Source organism: Marmota monax, unplaced genomic scaffold (genome assembly GCF_021218885.2).
Source record: "Marmota monax isolate L192 unplaced genomic scaffold, Marmota_monax_Labrador192_F-V1.1 WCK01_AAM20220418_F8-fsc00217, whole genome shotgun sequence".
NCBI lineage: Eukaryota > Metazoa > Chordata > Mammalia > Rodentia > Sciuridae > Marmota > Marmota monax.
In genome coordinates, this window is record NW_026692031.1 from 2,617,261 (window position 1) to 2,636,367 (window position 19,107).

The following is a 19,107-nucleotide window of genomic DNA, read 5'->3' on the forward strand; positions in this document are numbered from 1 at the left end:
TATTTGGAGTTTTATGTATATAAGATCACATCTCTGCAAACAGTGTTAATTTGACCTCTTGTTCTCATTTGGAATGCCCTGCATTTCTTTGACTTGCCTGATTGCTTTGGCTGGGACTTCCAGTACTATGTGAATAAAAGTGGTGAAAGTAGGCATCCTTGTCTTGCCCCAGATCTCAGAAAGGAAGCTTCCAGTTTTTCTTCACTCAGTATAATGTTAATTCTGGACTAGTGGGATGCTTTCAGAATGTTTTTCTCTTGATTCTTTAGTTCTGATATTAAGCTACTATGCATCCAAGAGTGGATCTTTTTTCAAATTTCTTCTGGACCCTGAAAATAATCCCGTTTATTGTGATAGTCAGGAGCAGAAAGCAGAGCAGAAAGATTTGAAAAACTTGGACTTGAAAAGTGGGACTAAAACTGGGACTAAGGTAGTTGCAGTCGTTAAAGACGGAGTCACTAAAGAGATGCTAAGTTACACAGAGACACTAGGACAGAAGGCTGGAGGGCACCTCAGGAACTGGCAAGATCACACCCATCTGAGGCTCAAACATTCTTTTGAGAGGAGAGCACTGGGGCACCCTGCTTGCACGGGGCTGCCTAGAAAGTTGTTTGATCATGCTCAGCCATTCAGGCACTCAGAGACCCGCAGCAGCCAGGGCCCCTGGATGCTTGGCTCCTCTTGAGATTGCGGCTGATCTTGGCAGCTGGTTCTGCAGGAATGCAGGATGCTGGGATTTGGGGGTCAAGGAGGCTTCCACTGAGATTTCCAAGGAAGGCTGGGGAGGCCAGGCAAAGTGCAGCAGGGTCAGAGTCCCTGCAGGCTGCCTCTGAGAGGGCAATGCATGCAGAAGAATACTGAAGCTACAATGGAGGGACCTGCCTCCCCGCAAGATTAAGAAACGTCAGTACCATGGAACATCTGCCAAAGAAAGCGGCAGGAATGGAGCAGAGACAAGCCATCAGAGAGACCGTTTGGGCTGCAACCAGCCAAGCCGTAGGGATGAAGCTACACAAGCCCTTTGGAAAGCACATCCTGGTGCTGTGTGCTCAGATGCTGGCCAAGGAGTCACAGAACTTGTTTGACCAGCTGGATTTTGGTCTTACTTTGATCCCGTCCCTTCTTTCTATGTCTTCATTTCTCCATTTCAGAGTGGAAATGTTTACTCTGTGCCTTTATATATTGGATATATGTCATTTGCTTTTGATTTTTACAGGGGCTCGTGCTGAGAGTTTGCCTTGAGTCTCAGAGGAGGCTTTGGACTTGGACTTTTGAGCAATGCTAAAACTGTTCAGACTTTGGGGACTTTTGGAAATGGACTAATGTATTCAGCTTTGTGAGATGGCTATGAGCTTCGGGAGTCAGGGGCAGAATGTTACAGTTTAGATATGAGGTTTGCCCCAAAAGCTCATGTGTGAAACACTGCAAGAAAGTTTAGAGGTAAGAGGATTGATGAGAGCCTTAACCTAAGGTACATTAATCCTCTGATAGGGATTAACTGGGTGGTAACTGTAGGCAGGTAGGTGGTGGCTGAAGGAAGTGGGTCATTGTGGGTGTGCCTTTGGGATGCATATTTTGTCCCCAGATAATGGAACTGTCTCTCTTGGCTTCCTGATACCATGTTCTGAGCTGCCACACCCATCTGCCATGATGTTTTACCTCACCTTGGGTCCAGAGCAATGGAGTGGACATCTATGAACTGAGACCTCTAAAACTGTGAGCTCCAAATAAGCTTTGCCTCTTCTTATATTGTTGTCAGGTCTTAATGGTCACAGTGGTGTAAAAGCTATGTTGAAACAATATTCTACCATCATAAAGAAAAAAGAAATAAGTAATGTGCATCTATGGAAAGGTGGATCATACACTGCAACATCAGTTATGGTGTTCATGTAATATTATGATTGTAGATATAGTACTTCTGTAACTCAGATTTGGTTGTGTTATTCATGTCAATACACACCTGTGTTGGGGAACGTCTTCATAGAACTTTGTAATGAATGTAACAAATACAACTACGTAACTGCATTGTTGTTCATCATTTCCACATAACTTTGACGTTGATATCATATTTACGTCATTCTACAATGGTGGTGGGGCTCTCCTGCATATTTTTGGGGTAGAGTGTCATCTCACAGTCCTGCAGTTTGGGTTGTGGTATTAACGTGACCCTGGGAGGGTGGTTGTGGTATTTCGTCACATAGGACATTGATATGCAGGCATTCACATAGCTCTGTGTGGCTGGCTGTGGTATTTTCGCATAACTCTGCAGTGTGCGTGTGGTATTTGTATAATTCTGTGACTCTGAGTGTGGAGGTTGTCATATAACTGTAACATCGGCCCTGTTACTCACAGGAACTGATGCTGTCAGTTGTAATAGTCACATAACTCTGCAGTGTCAGTGATAGTCTAATTCATATATCTTTGTGAAATTCACATAACTGGGATGGTAAAGGTGGTATTTCAATAGCTTTGTGATATCGGTGATCATGCAGTGGTAGGAGGAACCATCCCATTTATGGGGTTTTAGAGGTTTAAGCTCTGAGAAGTGTAAAGTTTTGCTTAAACTTACATAACAAGATATGACAAAGCCAAGTCCAAACTCAGGTTTTTGGAATAATTCAAATACAGTCTTTTATGTACCATACCATGAGGATTTTTCATAAAATCTACATCTAAAGGCATTTGTCTAAAGTAACTAAATTTAAAAGCATTTGTCTATATCATCTGCACCTTGGAACTCCTCAAGGTCTTAAGAACATAAAAATTCTATCTATTTTTTATCCAGAATTTTTGTTATGTCCCTGTATCCATCCATACATTTTCATGTGTGAAACAGATCAAAATTTAGCTATACATTGAGATGGATAAATTTGAATTTCTGAAAATTTTATGGTGAATAATGCAGAAGAGGGTTTTCTGGTAAACTAAATGCCACTTTTAGTTTATTCATAGACCCCTAAAATATATTTATTAGAAAATGAAGTTCAATGTTAATGAAAGTGTTGGTTTATATAGTGTTTTCATTCTTTTTTAAAATTTTTTATAAACTTCTAGGAATATAAATAACAATAAATGCTGAAAGGCTGTGAGGAAGAGAATTTTTATACACTGTTGGTGGGAATGTAAATTAGTACAATGGCTCTGAAAGTCAGTATGGTTGTTCCTCAAAAGACTAGGCGTGGAACCATAACATTATCCAGCTATACCACTCCTTAGTATTTATTCAAAAGGATTGAATTCATCACATTGTAGAGATTCTTGCATACCCATGTTTATAGCAGCACCATTCACAATAGCCAAATTATGGAACCATCCTAGGTGTTCATCCATAGATGAATTATAAAGAAGATGTGGTTTATGTACACAATGGAGTTTAATTTGTTCATAAAGAAAAACAAATTATGCTATTTGCAGGAAAAACGGATGGCACTGAAGAACATCATGCTAAGTGAAATAAGCCAGACTCAGAAAGTCAAGGGTCATTTATTTTCTCTCACATGTGAAAGCTAGAGGAAAAAAGAAGAAGAAAAGATTTCCTGAAAATAGAATGAAAAATGATTTCATGAAAATTGATGAGTAGATTAGATGAAGGAGGTAGATCTGGGGGATGAAATGACCAGATTGTTATATTGTATGTACGAATAGCCACAATGAATTCCACTTATGTTATACATATCGTGCTCCAATAAAATTTCTTAAAAAATTAAATTTACCCTAAAGTTTTGAAAAGAACTAGAACTATAGGGTCTGATTTGCAGTTTCACGGCAAATATGTATTTAAATAATGTTGAGCTAACATTTAAGATGTCTGCCTTTTATAGTGTGAAAGTTATACCCCAATAAAAGCTTTGAAGAATGTGCATCTAAATAAAATGACAATACTAATAGGTTTTAGAAAATCATATTTTGTGCCAATGTAAGTATTAGGATGCTTTCCTATGGGTTTGAATGTTTGCTTTCATAGAAACAGAACAAAGTCTTGCCACAGAATTTTGAGTTAAAATGTGATTTAAGAAATGCGTATTGCTTCCAAAAAACTCCCTTGTTGTCGTTAGGAATCATCTCTGCCTCTCAGTTCCCAGAACTCATGATGTATGTTTCTTCCTCTTGCAGTACTTGGGGTGCATTGAAGTTCTACGCTCCATGAGGTCTCTCGACTTCAGCACCAGGACACAAATTACCAGGTAAGCCCCCTTGAAAGTGGACTCCTCCACTTTGACCTCAGAAAGGAAACATCTCTGAGGTTTACAGCCTAGAAACTCTGGGAAGGAAAGACTGCCCTTTGGGGTGTCTCATGGTATCTCAAGACCTTAGTGTGCTTCTCCATGTCTATGACACACCACAAAGGACAAGCTGCCTTTCCCAGGCTTAATTTTCATAATTAAGCTGTAGATAGATGGAGCGACATGTTTGTTTCTTTAACAGAAAAAAACTCTGAGATAAGATTGACATTTTAAAATTTACTGAACTGTGTTCTTTAAAAAATAAAATAAAATCAAGAGGTCAAGGGGCAATCTCCAACAGTACACAGAGAGAAGAAATTGCATTGAACTAGAAGGAGAACCGTGCATGGAAGTAAGTCATTTAGGAAGTGGACCAATTCTGTAAGGTGTCAGTGATTTTGAATATTATTTATATATTCTATACCATCACTTAGATTTTAAACTACTCGAGGACGAGTATTTAAGCATTATTTTTATGAAATGTCATGGCCTTGTGTTGTTCCTGGTAGAGCCTATACTGTTAGAAAAATGCCAATTTCAAGTCACCTTGTAGAGATTTACAACTATTTATGAAACGACCCCATTTCTATGGCCAAAGAATTTACGTTGTACGGAACTTGTGGAACTGCTTAATCTAAATAGTGACCTCAGAAAATGCTTCCTGATTGCTTCATTCGATTCGCTATGTTATATATCTTTCAGTGAGCCATCCGAAGTCTAAAGTTTGAAATTTGAAATAAGTTATTGTTATTAGCTGTTAAGTAATGTACACACCTCACTTCTGTTTTAAGTGCTATAAGAATACTTTTTCCTCACTGAAGAAGTTCATGGTTAAGAGTTGGTGCTGCCCTTCTCTCTAAGACAACTCAAGTCACATGGTGGGAATGTACTAGTATCAGTTACCTACACTGAAGAAGGAATCTGTACATATTTGCAGAGAATGGTTCACAAATCTTTCAAAGGCAAAGGAATGGCATTTTGAATCAAAAGCATTTAAAAGAAAGGTAAAAGTGTTTCCTTGTTAAAACATTCATTCACCCTACTCATGGAAAGGCGCACAGTACCTGGAAGGAGGCAGAGAACTTTGCCACTGTTGTGTAATATGAGAATTGGGCAGCACTGTGTACATTCCCCTGCACAGTTTTTAAAGGCCTGACAGTCGACTGGGAGAGTACTGTTGACCATTTCTACTGAATTCCCTTCATTATAGATGCTAGAATTTCTGAGACGATTTCATGCCATTTTAATTCTTCTGATGTATTCATGAGATTTAATGTTTCCTGTTTATACACCTCATGCTGGACAACACAAGCTGTCTGCTTTGCCTAGCCTCCCGGTGTTGGGGAGAAACATATACACACAAATGATTGAGGACATCTAAGAGACCAAGTTATGCTTGGGGATAGTGATGGGCTGATTTGGGGGAATAAATGAATGATTCCAGTTTTCCCTTTGGTGGGGATTAGATTCTTGGGGATCTCTGGATTAGAATCCAAATGGATAGAAGTGATAATAATATTGTAGAAGAAAGCAGGTGGAACAGACAGTGGTGGATTTGTAGATTGGATTTCTTTCCTTATCCCTGTTCCATTTAGATCTGTAAAAAACAGAAGCAACATAATAGGCAAGTGGAGAACTATTCTTGGACTTCAGAAACATGGTTTGGAATTCTGAATGCACCGGATTTCCTTGGGTTTTATTAGACTTTCTGAAAAAGACATATTTGCTTGTCCCTGCAATGGTTATGTTTATATGACATATTCCTTACTGTAGTTAATTGCTAGAGACCACCCAAAGGAAACAAATTGACATATCAGCATCAGAAGGAAGCCCTTTGCATTCATACAAACAATACTCCACCAATGTTTTGTAGATGTGACGCAGTGTGGAGCTTTTAAGGTCTCAGTGGTAACTAAGTGTTAAAACATGCCTGTGGGGGTTAGGGTTGTGGCTCAGTGGTAGCATGCTTGCCTAGCATGCGTGAAGCACTGGGTTCAATTCTCTGCACCACATACAAATAAATAAAATAAAGGTCTATCAACAACTAATTAAAAAAAAAACATACCTGTGGTTCAACTTTAATACTAAAGATATTCCAGGAGGGTTGAAGGGAAATCTAATGTCATGATCAAATTGTAGAGGCACTAGGAAAACTTGTTTCCAAAGGCCATGCCTTCTTAGCCGGGCACAGTGGCACACTCCTGTAATCCCAGTGGCTCTGCAGGCTGAGGCAGGAGGATCACCAGTTCAAAGTCAGCCTCAACAACTTAGTAAAGCCCCGGACAATGTAGCAAGACCCTGTCTCTAATTGAAATATAAAATGGGCTGGGATGTGGCTCAGTGGTTAAGCACCCCTGGGATCAATCCCTCCCCCCGACCCCATACAAAAAATAATCTATTTTTTTTATAAGCAAGTAATCCTCACTTATTTTTGGATATAACTCAAAAATTATATCCAGAGATGTTTTGGAGGCTCTAACAGCTGTATCATGTGTCTTTTTCAGGATAGGTTTATTTTCATGCTATTCCTGGCATCCGAGTTTAAATTTATTGTGGTCCTTCCAAAAACATTGGGCATGGATTACTGATATTTTTACTAAAATATAACTTTTAAAACTACCCAGTGAAGTTGCCTTTTTTGTGTGTACCTAGTGCCTTGGTGGCTATTAACATCCTTTTGCCCCTGTAACACCATGGTCTTGGTGGCTTGGTGACTCATTCACTTGAATCGTTGCCCACTCTGTCGAGGAGATGGCTGGAGAGCCCAGCTCTCCACTGTTCAGCTGTGTAAGGTTGGCCTTGATTTGCACACCTAGTAAGAGGCTGCCCAAATAATATCCACCTCAAGGGTGGCTGTGAGAAGCAGGACAGTTTTGACAGGTCGGGGCCTGGCAAAGAGGGATTGCTGTTCTCATTCCTCAGCTTATATTTAGCACAGAGATCATGGGCCCCACAGTGAGTTTCCAGAGGCAGGACATCCAGAGGTTATGCTGATGGTGGCCCTGACAGCCTTTGCTTCTCTGGAACCAGCCTCTGGGTGGGGAGCACAGACGTAACCTGAGGAACAAATGGATTCCCTGGAAGAAAATCACTTCCTAAAGGGGCCTTGGTCTCCAGACTCAGCAGAGGACAGATTCCCTGAATTGTTTCCTAAAAGTAGCTCTTGCCAAATACAGTTTTGAAAAGTAGCTTAAAATATACTGACTGCCCACCACACCCCGTCTAACCTGAACTGATGCACATGGCCACATGCAGCACAGCCTGCATGCAGCATCGCACTTTGCAAACACAAATGTGAATTGCTGCTTCAGAGAGTGTTTTGAAAATTCTCCGGGAGCATTCACAAAATCCTCTTAGTCCAAAACCCTGTAGAAGGAATCCATCTTTCTTTAGGGAGGGTGTTACCTTTGTGTTCTTCTCCCGGGTGTTGGCTGGGATCTCAGGGGTGTTAGCACATGTGTGTTGAGGTTCAGAGGATTTTCCCCCACTCAGGGCCTTCTCACATGACTGACGCCGGCAGGTGCAGGTCACAGACACACACATAGCCCGTCAGCCAGTGAGTAGGGCCGTAGGCTGTCAAGTTGGTGTCTTTTCTGTCTGATCTTTCATGCCGGGGACTTGGGCTGGAGGTATCATCATGTAAAATTGGTCTGAAAGCGCTGAGTGTTTGGTAGCTGGAGAGTTTTGAATTTGAACAAACAGGAAGCAACGCCAAGGGCACAGCAGGCCCTAGTTATATGAAGATGTGTGTGACGTGGATGTTCCTGAGAATCTTAGCCTTACGTGCACCAGCGAGGTCTCGTTGACACCCAGCCTTGAGTTTCATCTTTAGCTGAAGGAGGACAAGACAGAGCTCACCTCTCCGGTTCCAACGTTGTCTAAATGCTCTCAGAAGAGAACAGTCCAAGGTAAACACTTTCACCAAGCCGTCCCTCTGACCCATCGAGCACCTGAGCATCCTCATTTGTATGCGGTGCCCCCCAGCTCCGCTGCATCTATCCTGGTGTACCTGAACACCTTCCCCGAGAATGAATGCTCACCCTTGCTAAGCCCCTTGCAAGAGAGGGTCTGCCAGGCTGCACTCTGGGGAGCATGGCAGACGCCTCCTCCACCACCAGCATCTATCGCCACCTTGCTACCATCTCACCCCAGATGTTTCCATGTGGCACGGACATTGAATCACAAGTTCGTTTGGGGAATCTAAGCAATGCATACTGTGCAGTTTTAAGAAAGGCCCCATTTACTAACAAGAGATTTGTGTTGTTTATAGAGGATTTGCTATCCTCAGAGCATCACCCCGGCTGCAGGTGCATGGAGTGGAAGATGGAGCAGATGAAGGGCAGGTAAGGCCTGTGCCCCTGGGAACCTCAGGTGTCTAGGGAATGGTGTGAAGATCTGATTACAACTGCCCCATTGAATGGTGGGGAGATCTGGGATGGTACTGCCCTCAGTATCTTTAATTCAGATTTTGTAGCAGTATTTCCTCTTGAAAACTGGTTAGTGCAAACAACTAACTGGACAGAAATTGGCTGCAAGTGCTTTATGTTGGGCAAAGCATACGTTAACAAGAACAGCATGGCTTTCTCACCTTGGAAAATCTGGGGAAATAATTCTGAGGAGTCTCATCTTTGGAAATCCATCACATAAAGCATCTTAAGATATACATGTTTGCATCTGGCCCATGGTATAGAAAAATGAAGCTGACTTTTGCTCATGGGTTTTCTTAGATCTGGAAAGGAATCTTCTGGGCAGACCTGATCTTATGGGTAGACTACTTGATGGTGATATTCTAGAATTCCTCTTTGACTACAAAATAAACAGTGGTCACGTCAATTTCAGCTAGACGTGCCCAGGAAAAGAGTGAATCTGTTTTTGTAATTTCTCTGAGGCTGATTTAGTCTCTGAATCAGGAGGGAGAGCACCAGTGTGAATCGCTCCCCCCTGCCCCAGTGCATTTGAACGTGAAGAACGGCTGGCTTTGGAGTCCTGCCTTATGGGCTCATTCTCAATGTTCCTGTTCTAAACATGCTTCCAGCCCAAGCTTCCTATAGCCGTCCAGAAGGTGAGGCCAGGAGGCAAAGGGGAGAAGTCAGTGTTTTCACGGTTTTTAAAACCTCACCTGTGTGTGTGTGTGTGTGTGTGTGTGTGTGCGTATGCATCCTGCCTTTTGAATATAACTATAATGCATCAATTTAAAAATAGATAAAAAAGAAGGAAGACCGGCAGTGTAGATGAAGGGGATCAGTGGGAGGGAGGAGAAGAAGGGAGGGAGGAGTACTGGGGTGTCAAAATGGAGAAAATGATCTTACATGCATTTATGAATATGTCAAAATGAACCCCACTGTTATGTATGACTATAATACACTTTAAAAATATCCCTATTTTTGTACTCCAGTTTTAATCCAAATTAGAATAATTTTTTGCCTGTTAAGAATATACCAAACACAGAGGTACAAGGAGTACAGGTCCCCAAGAGCCCAGAGTCACAGGGGAGTGGGACATAGAGGAAGGTCCCTGTGGGCTGGGGCCAGTCTGGAAGACTTCCCAGAAGGGGAGCAGCTAAACCATGGCAAAGAGCAGACCCCAAGAAAGCACAGTTTGGGGACAGTTGCTTGGCTTTGGCAGCTTCTCTAGCCATACCCTGAGGGTGTCTCCACTGTGGGCAGGGCCACTCCTGGAAACCCCTTTGATGGCTCCACATGGGTTCTGCTGGCCCACTTTGGGCAGTAATTCTAATGAGTGCACAAGGGTGGGGGACTGAGCCAGCTCCCTGAAGGACCCTGGGGACCGTCTGCACCTGTGGAGGGTTAGCCTGAGTCCAGCTGGTCTTAGAACATCAGGAGAACCCTGGAAAGACAAGCCTTCTGCCTTCTCCAGGCCTCACCCTGAGCTGTTTTCCTGTTCAGTCCCTCGACTTTAGTGCACGATAATAGATTTATTTTTACTTGTGAGGTGAAGCAAGATATTATTACTATGGAAACATCTGGTACAGCTGTGGCAGAGGGCGGGGACCCGTGAGGCATGTCCTTGGGTGAACCTGTAGATACACAACCAGTAGACCCTGAGATTTGGTAGTAATAGAAGGTTATAGGGGAGATTAGCTAGAGAGCCCCTGTGGCTAGAGAGTGGCCACAGCGGCCCACTGGGGGCTCAGTTCTGTGGGGCCTTTTGAAGATCAACAGCTGGGCTGTCTGCCCAATGACGGCCTCCCCTCACTAGTGCAGAATAGCCCCTGCTCTTCAGGGCTGCCCGGAGCTGACCAAGAGAGTGGAGAAGCGCCATCCGAGAGGTCAGATGTGGGTGCTGGGTGATGGTCTCATGCAGGGTGCGGAGAAGATGAAGGTGAATGTAGGTTTTCTGCAGTGCTTTCTGTCTGTGGGACAAAGGACAAGTCCATGGAAGGATGAAGGTCAGCCCGGGGCAATGTGGCCTCTGTGACCTCAGCCCACCTCTCCTGACTTTGTTCATCTGGGAATGACTACCACCCAGTAACTCTAAGCTGGATTCCCCAGATAACAGAAGGTAACAAAACAAAGTCTTTTTAACAAAACATCTGTGGTGAATAATTAGTGGAGAGGTCAAGGCCCTAACTTTCACCAGTGGCTGGAGGGTGGGATGGGGGGGGGACAGGGTATTTTCTCCAGGAGGCCCAGGAGAGAACATCTTCTTATTCTCACCTTGAACATCTGAATAAACCAGCATGACTCTTGTTTTTACCCCCAACAGGGAAACCCAGGAGTCATTCTTGTTAGGACAGAAGGCTCAAAGAAATCTCTCAAGACAGAGTCTCGTGCTCAGTGAGCAAAGTTTATTGATAGGGAAGGACATCAAGGTCACCAGCTGAGTGGTGTCACAGCCAGAGTCATTGAATAGAGGTTTTCATATCTTTTTTTTTTTTTTTAAACCAGGAAGAGGAGCAAGCTAGAAATGACCTCGGGTGGAGCAAGCTAGAATTGCCCTTGGGTGCAGCTGGTTGGGTAATCATAGATTTTTGTATTCAAGGACCTTGGAAAAGTAGGGGGGGGGGCTGTGGTAATGGGAACAGGGTATCTTAAGTTTCTTTTTCTTAGCAGTTTATAAGTTTCAGTTTCAGGTTAAGATCGAGTCTCATTTTCAAAATGGAGTCACTAATGTCTAGGATATTCCATTACTTCTGCTTCCTTTTTTGTTCCCTTCTATTTCAAGCTCTGGTTAAGACTCCATTCCCATAGAGCTGCTTGTCATTTTTTTTTTCTTTTTAACTGGCTGATTAAGAAATTCAGGTGCAAACTCTGTAGATATCTCTACTGGTGGGGACGTGTATTGCTTAAGGGCAGGAAAACTTCCCCAAGGGGGATCTGGGTAGGGAGAAGTTCGATGGTCATGTGTGTGTGGATGGCAGACCCGGAGTCCAGCAAGACATGGACAGCCAGGCGAGTGTAAACTGCAGGATGTGTGGCAAGGAAGGGCAAGAGGTTCAGATGTTACTGAAATGTAGAGAAGGGGGTTAAGCCTGAAGAGGCAGGAGGCTAAGATAGAGAGTCCCTAAGAGGTTTTTGTTTTTGTTTTGATTTTTTTTTTTTTTTGCAGCAAGTTGAAGACTCTAAACTTCCCATGCAAAGCCTAAAGATTTTAAAAATTTATTGGTTTATCTATCTGTTGACTTCCTTGGCAACTTCTTGGCAGCCTCTGAACCGGCTCTGCCTCCTGGTGGCACTTTCTGGTTGGTAAAGTGATGTCAACTTCAAGGTTGGAGAAATCAGGGGATGTCCTTCTGTGAAGATTCTGTCAGTCAGCTTTCTGTTACTATAATGAAATACCTGAGATAATTAGCTTAAAGTAAGAAAAGGTCTATTTTGGCTCACGGTTTTGGAGGTTCCGGACAATGATTGATAGCTCCATTGTTCTGAGCCTGTGGCAAAGCATCCCACCATGGTGGAAATGCATGGCAGAGCAAAACTGCTTACCTCAGGAGCCAGGGAGTCAAAGAGAGAAAGAGGAAGAGATGAAGGGCCCACAGTCCCCATGCCCTCATGACCTTGGGACCTCCCATAAAGCCCTTATCCCTAAAGATCCACAGCACCTCTCGATAGCGCCTCCCTGAGAGCCAGGCCTTAACACATGGCTTTGGGGGAACGTTTAAGAGCTGAACTATAGCCATGGGGTTGGGTGAAAGCCTGTGCAAGCCCCAGGCCATTCTGCTCCACATCTCCAGATGAGGACAACAGGAGCAAAAGAACTTCATCTTTTCCCTGCCACATGGCACCAGAAAGGAAGGACTTTTTACTGAACTGGCTCCACAGAGTATCAACTCCCTGGAGAATCAAGCAACCTGCTGAGACCTGGACCCCAGAAATGGTCTTGTACTATGGCCTCTCTGATTGGGACAGGGGAGCCTAAAGATTTGTCACTCACGCCTAGATCATCCCATCCTCTAGAACTCTCAAGTTTTCAAACTTGAGCCTATGTTAAAATCACCTGGAGAGCTTGTCACACACAGGGTGCTGAGTCCCTCCCACTGAGTGTCCAATTCAGTAAGTCTGAGGAGGGCCATGAGAATCTGAATTTCTAAACAAGTTTTCAAAGGCTTCAGATCCTTCCCATCCCAGTAACTCACTTGGAGAATCATTGTTCTAGGGTTCTATTTTTAATTTCAGAGCCATTTGCAACTACCATCTATGAAACCACAGCTTTGAAAAATGAGTCCGTTTATTTTATTTTTTTTTCCAACTGATCCCACTCATCCCGAAATTTTAAAAATGGATAACATAGATGACTTGGTGGCTGAGAATGGTTTAAATAGAATCCATACAGCGAATCCGTGGCGTTCATTCCCATACTCTCTGTAAGGACCATCTGGCGTGGTGCGTATTTATAATCCTCGTGGTAGAAGCGCATTCTTGTCACAATTTACCTCTCTGACTGCTCCTTTTCTGTCTCTGTGTCTGAGCTCACTTATCCCCGAAATATATCATTCTATAAGGATGCCTGCACTCTTGCCAGAGGCAGCCGTGTGGAGCAGGTTTGGGAGTCAGATTATTTGGGTTCTTGTCTGGGCTCTGTAACTTTCCAGCTGGGTGATCTTCTGCATGGGACTTAAGTCCTCTGCTTCTCTGTTTTCCCGTCTTTACAACAGGGACCATAATGGCACCTCCTTCATGGGTTTGAGAACGTATTGCGGTCTGATGCGTGAAAGGCCTCAGACGCATTGGCTAGGGTTCATGTTTTCACTTTCATTGCATCTTCTCCATGTTGGTAATGTCACGTCCAGGTGGAAAAGCCACAAATCTGTATCTCTACTTCAGAATTTTCTCCTCTGTTCCAGGTCCATATTTCAGTAGCCAGGGGACATATGTGTTCTTGGGATGGTCAGTCAGTTGCCCAGCCTGAGTCCTCTCACTGCGGTGCGGCCCGTCATCTCCTCCAGCCTCACCTCCAACAGCAGAGTTGGTCCAACTCACGTCTCTGACTCTGAACTGTAAACACGATCCCCACTCAAACTTGAAACCATTCCATCTCATTTTTCTCCCTATTCCGTTACTAAAGCTCACTGCCTCCCTCTTGGAAGCCTCCCTTGTCATCTGTCTCCTTTCTTTTGGTTATGCTCTCATTTAGTTTCCTTGGTTCTCGCTGACAGGTTCATGACAGTCTGTCACCCCCCACTCGACTTCACTATTGATCCATTACCTGCAGGACGCAGTGAAAAAGCTCTTGGTATTCAGTGTTCAACTTGATTGACTGAGCACACCATTCCAGACACATCTCCACCACCCTGTGTGATGTTTCTTTTGCATCTCTTTCCCTTCTCCTGATCCTTCATCAACCCAAGTTTGAGCCACAAACATTGCTTTTTTCCTGAGCTCTAAGACCACTTGGTCTTAGTTCATCTGCAGACTTTTACCTCATTGCAAATCATATTGGGCTTTTGAAGACACAGACCATTTGTCATCAACTCTAAGATACCATCTACTGAAGGATACTTCATTATTTTATAAACACCAAGAAACAAAAACAAACAAACAAAAAACCCCCCAAACAAACCCATTGCCTATTACATATGACACAATGCTCCCATATGACTTAGAATCAACTTGTGTATATTGAAAAAGATATTGTGGATTATCCTAGACATAGATGGACATCATTATAAGGCTTGTATATCTGTTAAGACTAAGTAACCCATGTTAAAATAAAGGTGTTCCTAAAAATGTCTTCAGATTCAGGGTCTGAATATGCTGAAATGATTCTTGATTCAGAATCATTGCTGTCTCAACTTTCCCTCCCTAAATTTTATTGCTCTTTAGGCCATTATAAGCGCATTAGGGAAAAAAAAAAAGAAATCAATGAAATTGTACTTGGAACAAGACTATGGAAAATATCTGAAACCAAAGGTGGTTTAAAAAAAAGATTTTTAAAAGTGATAAACTCCTAGTTAGGTTGATCAAAAAAAGAGAAAATTAAAGCGACCAATATCAGGAGTGAAGGAATGGACATCGTCCGACATTACCCCAACACGGAAAGAATGATAAAGGAGTGTGAAGAATGACTTTACATATTTGACAACTTAGACTAAATCACCAATTCCTAGAAAGATGCAGCTATCAAAGTTCACTCAAGAAATATCAGATAATTTGAATAGGCTGTATCTACTAAACAAATTAAATTCATAGAAAACCAAAACCTTTCCATAGAGAAAATTCTAAGACCAGATGGTTCCAAACATTGAACGGAGAAGTAACAGTAATTCTGTACATTGTATACCAGAAAATAGTAAGAAACACTGTCAATTGATTTTGTGTGGCCAAGGCTATCCTGATACCAAAGCGAGACAGAGGCACTATAACAATATATAAATAAATAAATAACTCACTCATGACTGTAGGCACAAAACCCTAATGACGTATTAGCAAATTAGATCCAGCCATTAATTCCTCATGTTCTAGAGGTATTTTCCAAGGACTATAAAGTTGGGCCAATATTTAAAAATATTCATCAATGTAATTCTATTAACAGACTAAAAAAGGGAAATTATATGAAAATCTCAATAGATGCAGAGAAGATTTTGAGAAAATTCAACATATATTCCCCATAAACAACTGTCAAAAAGTAGGAATAGAAGGAAACTTCAACATAATAATAAGGTATCCACAAAAACCTATAGTCAACATCATAGTTAATGGTGAAAAAGGTATTTTTCCCTTGAAGATTGGGAATCAAGACAAAGATGTCCACTTTTGCTATTTTAATTTTACATTGTACTAGAGATCTTAGTTCATTAAGGGGGAAAAGTCATATGAACTAGACAAGAAGCAATGAAATGTCTTTATTTGCAGTTGATATAAGTGACAATTATCTACATAGAAAATTCTGAAGAATCTATATAAAAGCTACCAGAACTACTAGTGAACTTTACAAGATACCAGGTTAATATACAAATATCAATTGCATTTGTATATGCTAACAAAGATCAATTAAAAATGAAATCAAAAAAGGACCATTTACAATAGCATGAAAAAAAAAAACATAAAAGGTACCAGGTTAAATTTTAACAAATGTGTGAATTTCTGTGCTAAATACTGCTAAACACTGGTGAGAGAATTTGAAGAAAATCTAAGCATAGAGAGAGATAAACTGTGTTTGTGGATCTAGCTTCATGAAAATGTTGACTGTCTTCCAAATTGATGTACAGATTTAGCACAATTCCAATCAGAGTCCCCATGAGCTTTTGGTAGAAATTGACAAACTGATTCTTCAATGCATATAGAAAAATCAAGGACCTTGAATAGTCAAAATAATTTTGAAAAAGCAACATAAGTAGAATATATATTAAAAGTCACAACTATCAATACAGTTTGACATCAGCATAAGGACAGACATAGATAAATGGGACAGAATGGAAATCCTGGAAATATACCCGCATATGACAATTTATTTATGACAAAGGTGCCAAGATGTCCATTGGATAGCTATATGGAAAAATACAGAGGAACAATAATAATAACAACAAATCTCCCATCCAAACTGGGCACGGTGGCACACGCCTCTAAACCCAGCTACTTCAATAGGTGAGGCAGGAGGATCATAAGTTCAAGGCCAGGGTCCGCAACCTATCAAGACCGAGTCTCAGAGACAAAATTAAAAGGGCTGGGAATATAGCTCAGTGGTAGAGCACTCCAGTGTTCAATCCCCAGTACTGTAAAAAAACAAAACTTCCCATCCCCACCTCCTACCATAGACAAAAGCAAACTTAAATTGGCTCATATGCCTAAATGCAAATGCTAAAAGTACAGAATTCTAGAATTATAATAAGAGAATGTCTTTGTGACTTTGCATTAGGCAAACATCCATGAACTTAGGACACATAAAACCCACATCCTAAAAGAGAAAAATTGACAAGTTGGTTTCATCAAAATTAAAAAAAAAAATCTATCTTTGTAATATATTTAAAAGAATGAAAGGCAAATCATGGATTAGGCAACAATATTTATAAAACACATATCTGATAAGACTTGTGTCCAGAACATAGAATGAAATCATGAAAGAAACTACCAATTTAAAAATAGCAATGTTGAACAGCACTTCACTAAAGAAAATAGCAAATGAGTGCCTGAAAAGACACTATCATTAGTCATTAGGGAAACACAAATTCAAACCATATTGAGCTACCACAGCACATATTTTGGAATGGCAGATGCAAAACAAAACCTCTCGACAACACAAAGAGCTGGCAGTGATGTGGAGCAGCTGAGACTTCCTCATCATTGCTGGGCATGTAAAGTAATTCAGTCCCCTTGGAAAACAATGTAGCAATTTCTTATGAAATTAAATAGTCATTAAACATAACCCAGCAATCTCACCTCTACTTTTTTTTCCCTATGATAAATCAAAGCATAGATCCACACAACATTCAAAAATCTGTGTTGAATGTTAGTAGCAACTTCATTCATAGTTGCCTTAAACTGGGAACAGTCCAAATTATCTGTCTATCAGAGAATAGACAACCAGTTGATGTATCAACCCATCAGTATCAAGGAATACTACACAGCAAGGAAGAGGAATAAAATTTTGATCTGTGCAACAATAACGAATAAAGCTAAAAAACACCCTGCTAAGTGAAAGAAGCTGGATATAAAATACTGCATATTATATGACCCTTTTATAGGACATCCTGGGAAATGTAAAACGATTGAGACAGAAACCAGGTCACCAGTTGCCAGGGTCTGGAGGTTAGAAAAGGTATTGGCTACAAAAAAAAAGAAAGATAGTGGGGGGCTTGGGGAGAAAATGGAAATATTCCACCTCTGATTTGTACATGCTTTTAGAAACTCCTAGAACTTAACATCTAAAAAGGGCGAATTTTACCCTCTGTAAATTATATCTCAGTAAACCTGACTTTGAAAAATTCTCCAATCTAGAATTTTTTTCAAAATTAATGATACCCATTATGAGTTGTAGGCAATGGTAACAACATCATAACTGCTACCTGGCCCAGAACAACTTCAGAAATATTAATGCTTGGAAAAACAAAAGTGTATCTCATATTAATTCTACCTGGCACCTTATCAGATTCTGAACTCCTGTATGGCATCCTCTGAGTCTGTCTTTTCCTTACTTGGTATAGGCTTTTGATTAATATCATTTGGGTCAATTAATGCATTTTACAGCAGAGAAGCTTCTTAGACCTGAACAAATAAGTGGATAATTTTGTGCCTTGGGAAACATAGGCAATAAAACCAGGCACGAAATTTAGACAGAATAACTATATTTTGCGGATCAGGTGGATTCCTGTTTTTTTTTTTTTCTATTTCAGACCTAATGCCAACAAATGATCTTGTTTTATTGGCACAACATTGGAGTGAAAGAAACAGTTTCCACAAGCCCAACCCTGTTAACTTGACAAGGTCACCTTTCAAATGCAAGATGCACCCTTTTCACGTTTTATTGTGAACCTCTGAAATTACATCTGTGGTGTTATGCATCTCCTTCTTCCAGGCTGGTAGCCATTGTGTGGTTGCAGACGTTCCTGAGCATGCGCACACTTAGGGGAGGCTCATGTCCGCCCAATTAAATGACTGCAGAGGGAGCGAGAGTCCTGTCTCATGGAGCATTCTTTAGAAAAGCTGCTGTATCACCTACATGCTTGATGGCTTGGAGGATGCTACTGCACAGACAAGCACAGACCCGATTCTAAACCCAAAAGGGATTCTGAAATGCTGAAAGCAGAAAGTGAAGAAGTTGCAAGAATGCTTCAGCCTCTTTACTTCCCTTACGTATTTGTTTTTATACATGCAGAAGAGGGATGTGTAATAAAACCTCCTCATAATAAATCTAAAAGAGTTCTCTCGTAGCCTAGAAGAGACATTCTAAATTAATAGGAAAGTATTATGCCACATTTTTAATAACTGTATTTTTCCTTTATTGTGGGACATCAAAGACGCATGACCTATTTTAGAATCAATCGCATCTTTGATTTGATTAAGTATAGCTTTATCCTTCATTCGTTCCTATGCATTTACAAACACTTGTGTGATTTTAAATTAATATAACAGGTCTAAGAGCAGGACAAAGGAATTCTGCCCAGCTCTAAATTTCTTTTGGATCCATTCAAGAATAAATTATGAGCCAGGTGTGGGGGTACCGGCCTGTAATCCCAGTGGCTTGGGAGGCTGAGGCAGGAGGATCATGACTTTAAAGCCAGCCTCAGCAACTTAGGGAGGCCCTAAGCAACTCAGTGAGACCTGATGCAAATAAATAAATAAATAATAAATCATGATATCGCTAAATAGTCATCCTAACTAGTTAAGTGTGTATTCCCTGAGAACAGTGGTGTTTTCTTATATATCCACAGTACAGTGGTCCCCAGACACCTTAACAGAGAACATAATAATAATAGTCTACACCTAAC

General features: G+C 41.3%; 1 protein-coding gene across 1 annotated transcript in view; it reads left to right on the forward strand.

Annotated features, from left to right (window-relative positions):
- Nucleotides 1-19,107, forward strand: part of LOC124099125 (SHC-transforming protein 3) — a gene marked incomplete at its 3' end in the record, with an annotated part of 133,523 nt that overhangs the window by 47,302 nt on the left and 67,114 nt on the right. Inside the window, exon 2 of the mRNA XM_058582686.1 lies at nucleotides 4,114-4,184. Coding sequence (XP_058438669.1) covers nucleotides 4,114-4,184 — 71 coding nt within the window. The remainder of the gene's footprint in view (nucleotides 1-4,113; nucleotides 4,185-19,107) is intronic.